The sequence below is a fragment of the Branchiostoma belcheri genome, unplaced genomic scaffold, assembly GCF_001625305.1.
Source record: "Branchiostoma belcheri isolate BF01 breed outbred unplaced genomic scaffold, Haploidv18h27 scaffold33, whole genome shotgun sequence".
Lineage (NCBI taxonomy): Eukaryota > Metazoa > Chordata > Leptocardii > Amphioxiformes > Branchiostomatidae > Branchiostoma > Branchiostoma belcheri.
In genome coordinates, this window is record NW_017803943.1 from 1,911,471 (window position 1) to 1,919,174 (window position 7,704).

At 40.7% G+C, this 7,704-nt stretch overlaps 1 protein-coding gene across 1 annotated transcript in view; it reads right to left on the bottom strand.

The window, feature by feature from the left end:
- Positions 1 to 738, bottom strand: part of LOC109475204 (proton-coupled folate transporter-like) — a 4,859-nt gene extending 4,121 nt beyond the window's left edge. Inside the window, exons 1-2 of the mRNA XM_019775788.1 lie at positions 618 to 738; positions 157 to 282 (exon numbers count right to left, since the gene is read on the bottom strand). Of these exons, the coding sequence (XP_019631347.1) occupies positions 157 to 282; positions 618 to 734 (243 nt within the window). The 5' untranslated portion in view covers positions 735 to 738. The remainder of the gene's footprint in view (positions 1 to 156; positions 283 to 617) is intronic.
- Between the last annotated feature and the right edge of the window lie 6,966 nt (positions 739 to 7,704).

A 7,704-nucleotide genomic window follows, 5' to 3' on the forward strand; every position in this document is an offset into this window, starting at 1 on the left:
CGTGAACAAGGCTGACGGAGTTAGCCGAAAATCTGGGTAAGTCTCAATTTACCTAGTGTCCGAAAATAAAGTTTTAGCCTTTTCGTCATAATGCATTCTACCAACATAGATGAAATTTCATGCTAATAAGTTGTAAAAACTAAACGAAATGCGTACCTGGTAAGCAGATGAGTTGGAGCTGTTGCCATAGCAGCTCGATCCTTGTTCGTTGACCGTACCATTGCCGATGCGATAGTAGATGTACTGTTGCCGAAGCGACGAATTCATGAAAAGTGCCGTAAGCTGCCGATAACATAAATGAACAGCTTAATGTATCGATAGATGGATAGATTTTTTCTGTCCACGCCATGTTGATTGATGTAAAATAGAATATGAGAGTTTTTTTCAGCAATGGAATTTTTTGGCAATGGATTGATTTTTCTAAAGGAATTTGTGTCAAATTCTGTCAGTCGGACAGGCTCTATGACAATGACGTTAATGCCCTGCCCTATCATCGGTGTATATGGTGAGATAATCCATGGTCAGGTGCGATAACCACCTCATAAACCACCTCGTTCACTATGGTCACTCGGTGGTTTATTCGGTTTTCATCGCACCAGACCATCTGTATCACCTACCACGAAGAATTGGATCGGTTCCACCGTCACAGGACAGTAGGGTTTGATCGCTTCTGTCGAAGATGGATCCTTGAATCGAACTTTCTTGTCAGACGTTGCAGTCATCTCTTCTGCCATCTTCTTGTCTGGGTATAACATAAACTCTCGTTAGGGAATACACGTGATTTGTGAAGATTTACCACATTTGTGGAAGGGTTGACATAACAGATGACTCTCACTTTTTCAAGATGTCAAACCTGAGATCAGACTGTAATGTTCAAACCACTCACACCCTGCTCTTTCCGACAAGTGTAGAGGATTTTACACAAGGTGTGATGGGACCTCCAGCTTTACATCCCATCCGAGAGGACGTCCAAAGCTAGCAATAGATACTCATTTACACCCAAATCAAGTGGGAAAATAGGTGTAAAGTACCTTTCTCAAGGACACAACAAACGTGTATTGTTTGTTGTGTAGGCTGGTGTACTCTCGGGACATGTCAGTCACGTTAATGCAGTGTGTCCAGCTGATGTTGACTCTCCAAACAATACACCATTAAAGGAGCCACGCCCTCATTGTCCGCTAGGGCGTTTGTTATTAGCTTTTTGACAGCTCAAAGTGTTACCAAAGGTTATCTGGACACGTGTTGACAGTAGTCATCAGTAATCCGGGTATGTATTATGTAACATAGTAAGACCTTTGAAACTATTGCAGCATAGATTGACAGTGGTGTCTAATTAGTATCACTGATTTTTTTAATGAATTATTAAGTTTACTGAATGCACTATAGTCTACCTCCTGTTCAAGTCAGGATTACAAAAGGAAGGGGGTTGGATGGTAGGGCTGTACAGTTCCAGTAGTGGACAGTGAATTACAATGTAGCTGGGTATGCAACTGATCTTTAACCTCCAACTGATACTATTTTAGTCCTGTGTACTGCACACCCATGCACTTTGTTCCCGTTCGAGCAGTCATGTGGGACCTACCACAGGTGCCCCTTCTTGGTCTTAAGGAGAATGATACACAACTCTGCATGTCTAAATCGTTAGCCACGGAATTCACACAACAAAAACCAACAACATAATGTCAGCAATCTCTCTCCTGTATGAAAGAGTTAACAGGTTGGGTTCTATTGTCTAGCATTGTATACACGTAGTCTAGTTCATAAGCATCGACATTTGTACTTATAATTTACATAGTTGCCCGCCTCTAAATTTAGATTGCGAATCCGCAATTTTTACCAATAGTTGTTTCTGTCATGGCATTTTTTAAATCAAGCACTATACAGCCCCCCGTAAATATTTTTATCAGGTTGGAAGATACTTAGGGTATAGAATTTTCTTCTTACACAACCATTAAGTTTCTCACCTGCTTACGTCAGAAGCTCTGAGGAAGGTGTCTGATAGACATCGAAACGTAAGCAGGTGAGAAACTTAATTAATGGTTGTGTAAGAAGAAAATTCTATACCCTAAGCCCTATACAGACATCGTACAACGGCATTTGACTAGTGTATCCATACTTAGCAAGGAAAATGGATTTTATTACTGAACGCGATTGAGACTAAGCACATTTACTTTAGTCTAAGTTTAGAAAACAAATGTCTTCCTACCTTTGAAGCACCTTTCCGCACAGCAACCTGTGGCGCTAGTTGGCTATGTTTAAAGCTTAGTTAGACTTTGTTTTATCCGCAAATATTTTACCTGGGTCACAGTACTCTAGGTCATTTTGGGACACGCGTGTTCTGTTCGCTTAGATTATATAATTGTTTATATTTGTAAATATTGTCTCTGAAATGCTGTGGAACACGAAAATCATTTCATCTCTAGTTGTTCATTTTATGACGATGCCAATTATTAGAGCGAATGATATGAACTTGTAGATGTGATACGTTGTACAAAGTTATACAGAGTTAACTAAAACAGTTACGTAATCAGGATGTTGTCAAAAATACAAGGATGACGTATCGCCTTACGTCTCTTGGCCAAGATCTATTTTGTTGACTTTTCTTTCTGTCTCCAGGCCGACAGAAAATCCAACAAAATAGAGACTGGGACCTTTAAAGGTAAAATAAGCAATAAAAAGAAAGACATCCTAAAACAGGCCAAACCTCTGCTTGGAGAGTATACAATGACATGCAAGAATTCCCTGTAGACCGATCATATCAATCAAATGAACCAGTTCAACCAATGATAGCATTGCAATTAATAGTTCGACCAATGAAAGAGCGGCTGAATTTCCGTGAAATATTTGTCATCAGTGTGTCCAGTAGGGATCTAACCAATGCCTAGGGTGGAGGGGGAGGACACGCGTATACATGAGTATATATATATGAGATAGAACAACAGATACACTGTGCATTCAAAAGCTCTATCTGCAAGAAAACTTTTTACTAACTGTGCAACAATTCCTGAAGGATTTTCAGGGAGGCATTTCCGTTCTCTTAAATACTCCTCCAGAAAAAATGTAACAGTCCAAGCATCAACCATTAACCATGGAGGTGTGTATTAAGTTGACAACTCCTGTCTGAGTTGACAAAAGTATCAAGAAAGGGACCTCACAAAACACCATATCCTTATACAATTCTCTTAATGCAAGGTATTTGTTCATTTATCTTAAATAGAAAGGCAAGCAGGTTAAAATAAGGTTTTAGTTTCACAATTCTACCGATTTACCGAAATGTTACAGTCCTGACCAATCACAAGCGAGAATTTTGGAGGCAAATTCGGCGCTAACTTTTCCCACCACTTATAAAGCTGAACCTGCACGGACCAGCATGTTGCTCCCGACCCAGCGTTTTTTGGCGGCATATAAGGTAATTATAAGCTTTTTTTTCTATTAAATATTCCCCTAGTCGTAGAATATTACTGTTTATCCATGTATTACCTTCTGTAGTGTTCACAGAGAAATTGGCGTATTTGGAGATGACTTGTGAGAAGTTTTTTTGTAGGATTTCACTGTATGTTCTTTGATCTGCATGTGCTTGACGTGGCACCCGTCAAGCTTGTCTGGAATTCGTACATTCTCCTGACTGTAATTCCGTGAACATCTAAAAATTCTTCATTTTTCGGTGAATGTGGTACAGAAGATCATAAAGGCTGCGTGTAATTGAAGTTTCCAACCGAATTTAAGCAATTTTCTGGCAAAATATTGGTCAAAAATTACTTATGGCCAAAAATTACGGATTCGTCCTGTCACCTGACAACCACGTGCACCCGTCGTCCGACCTTACCGGAGATGTTTTGTCATTATTTGACCAAGAAGTGAAGTTTTTTTCGTACATTTACCTCAGAATCATCTTGAAAATTGCTCCGGCAATTATTCGTGCTAATCAGTGTTTCATTTTCTTTGTAAAATTGGCAATATTTGATTAACTGTATACTAGATCCCGGGCCGACGTTCCCGCCAGAAATCCTGTGGCGTTTTATAAAATCGTTAGTTGTTGTTTAGTTAGTATCAAATGTCTGTATCAATAACCGGTGAATGTGTGCTTCATTTGTATTTTCATTATGATGACATTCTCTTTTCAATGTTACTTACACCAAGGAGGTTTATCCGTTATCGTTATCTGTTTTGATTAAGCTTCGTTTTGGCTGGTTTGAAAACCATGACACCTATTTTATTCTTCATTGCAGATCAAAGCGGCGACTGGCTGAACATTTGCAAACTGCAGCAACGATTGAGGGAAGGCCATCAAAGAGTGGAATGAACTTGGGACTGGCTTTGCTGCCCCCCCCCCTCCATGTACCCATGTACCTATACTAACAACACTAAACATACTTGTCTTGTTACTTGCACTTGTCCACGTCTATCCCCATTTTCACCCTTTGTGTTCACCTCCCCTAACTAACAACCACGCAGCTGCCAGTAACCTGCTCATCCGCTGCATTATGGAATCAGTCGTAAACATGATGATGAGGAAGGCTACCAGTTCTTCATTTGGGTAAGCTATCTATATTCAACACATTTTCTACCTTTCAAAAAGAGTCACCTCTTGAAGAAAAAAAATTAAATAAAATGAATTATATATTGACCTCTTTTTATTCTTTATTCATGAAACTATTCATCGGCTTTTCATACATCCTTTTTTTAAAGCCTGGGTTGTGACCTTGTTTCTAGGCTTCTTATATATGCTTCCAAGTACATTCTAACGTTTGAATACATAGATTTCTGATATTCATAATAAGATTCTCTTACATTGCTCTTACAGCATTGTCTAAAACTTTCCTTTTCCACACAGGGCGCCCCGTGAAGGCAGAAGATGGAACTGCAGCACTCCACGGGTTCTGACTGAATCTGAACTGGAAGGATGGTTTGGATTGTGGATTGCATTTTGGGGCTCATTGCTTTCTACCAGATGTCTCCTTCGAAGGAAGCAAGCTTCACGAAGACGACTAGACCAGATAAGATTTTATTTTTTTCCGTCAAACATAGTGAGTAAGGGTTGGGGGGCGTTGGGAGACTTTATATTATATGTCATCTCTAGTGTAAACAATTTATGTAGGGAATGTTTGGACGTTGGATGTGCCTTGTAGGAATTACTCCATTGCAATATTTATATCAATTTGTCACATAGAAGTTTGGGGAGCAGGGATACAATTTAGTTAGTGTTGTAGAGAAGTAGGATTGTCACTTGTCATAATGTAAGAGATTGTATTGAGTCTAAATTGAGTAAATGAAATTGAAATTCTTGGTGGTATTTTGTGCACCTGTTTATGCCATGGCTTGCTCTCTGATGCTCACATGCACTTCAGAGTTAAGTTCAGTTTAGATTTAGCAACGGTAAGTTAAACGTAGGGACCGTTAGGGAACGTAGTTAGTTGTCGAAGTGTGTGCTGACACAGGGAGCAAAATCCTGGCCTTCAAAAAGATTGTTTTTGTATAATCACGAGGCACACCAAAAACTTAGCTAGTCCGCGATCTTTAAGACTAGCACTTGTGATTGCATTGTTTACAGGACAAGTCAGCCCGCCCAGCTGAGATGCCAGAGGTAAGCCATGTTGGGACTGCATGCTTTACTAACATTTGCTTTTTCTCCCTTACCAAATTTGGGGGGACCTAAAAATTCGTGCAGCACACACACTTAGGGCCAACCCATAACTAACCTGTCTTTTTCCTCCGGCAACTTCTGCCATTTTATGTTTTTTGTCCCATTCTGGGAAGGGAAACTGGGGTCCTACCGGAAAAGGGCGTTTTTTTTATGTTCTTTAGTTTGACATTGTAGACAGATCCTGACGTTCATCGTTGGAGGCAGATTGTGTCTTACCATCCAACCCCATTCTTCATACGAGGAAGGAAGCAAGCTTCGACGAAGACTTCAAGACCAGATGAGATTTTTCTTTGTTTCCGTCAGATCTAACGAGTAACGTTAGGGGGGGCGTTGAAAGGCTTTAAGACAGACTTTATACTACATACCTTGTCTGGTGTGAACAGTTCAGTAGTTTGGCATCGAGAAGCATTTTATTTTTACATTGTAGACAGATCCTGATGCTCATCGTTGGAAGCAGATAAGCCAAGAAGACGATCGCGACCTTCACCATCCAGTCACTGCATTTACGTTCTTCCCTATCCTGGAGGAGGTTGGATGTGCAGGGTTGATGGCGTTTCAGCACGAAGCAAGTCTGCTTCGGCGCCAGCTGAGTTAGCGATATAGGTAGGTTGGAAGGGAGGCAGCGTAGATAACAAATCTTTTGCAGGTGTCTCAATTTTTATGCTTTACATCCTCCTACATTGCTGGATATTTCTCCCACCTCGAACATCTGTATCTAAGTCTTTCCTTTTGCACACAGGGCGCCTCCTGAAGGCAGAAGATGGCACTGCAGCACTCCACGGGTTCTGGCTGAATCTGAACTGGAAGGATGGTTTAGATTGTGGATTGCATTTTGGGGCTCATTGCTTTCTACCAGATGTCTCCTGAAGGAAGCAAGCTTCACGAAGACGACTAGACCAGATGAGATTTTATTTTTTTTCCGTCAAACATAATGAGTAAGGGTTGGGGGGCGTTGGGAGACTTTATATTACATGTAATCTCTAGTGTAAACAGTTTATGTAGGGAATGTTTGGACGTCGTATGTGCCTTGTAGGAATTACTCCATTGAAATATTTATATCATTTTGTCACATAGAAGTTTGGGGAGCAGGGATACAATTTAGTTAGTGTTGTAGAGAAGCAGGATTGTCACTTGTCATAATGTAAGAGATTGTATTGAGTCTAAATCTAGTAAATGAAATTCAAATTCTTGGTGCTATTTTGTGCACCTGTTTATGCCATGGCTTGCTCTCTTATGCTCACATGCACTTCAGAGTTAAGTTAAGTTTAGATTTAGCAACGGTAAGTTAAACGTAGGGACCGTTAGGGAACGTAGTTAGTTGTCGAAGTGTGTGCTGACACAGGGAGCAAAATCCTGGCCTTCAAAAAATTTTTTTTTGTATAATTACAAGGCACTCCAAAAACGTAGCTGGTCCGCGATCTTTAAGACTAGCACTTGTGATTGCATTGTTTACAGGACAAGTCAGCCCGCCCAGCTGAGATGCCAGAGGTAAGCCATGTGGGGACTGCATGCTTTACTAACATGTGCTTTTTCTCCCTTACCAAATTTGGGGGGACCTAAAAATCCGTGCAGCACACACACTTAGGGCCAAACCATAACTAACCTGTCTTTTTCCTCCGGCAACTTCTGCCATTTTATGTTTTTTGTCCCATTCTGGGAAGGGAAACTGGGGTCCTACCGGAAAAGGGCGTTTTTTTTAATGTTCTTTAGTTTGACATTGTAGACAGATCCTGACGTTCATCGTTGGAGGCAGATTGTGTCTTACCATCCAACCCCATTCTTCATACGAGGAAGGAAGCAAGCTTCGACGAAGACTTCAAGACCAGATGAGATTTTTCTTTGTTTCCGTCAGATCTAACGAGTAACGTTAGGGGGGGCGTTGAAAGGCTTTAAGACAGACTTTATACTACATACCTTGTCTGGTGTGAACAGTTCAGTAGTTTGGCATCGAGAAGCATTTTATTTTTTACATTGTAGACAGATCCTGATGCTCATCGTTGGAAGCAGATAAGCCAAGAAGACGATCGCGACCTTCACCATCCAGTCACTGCATTTACGTT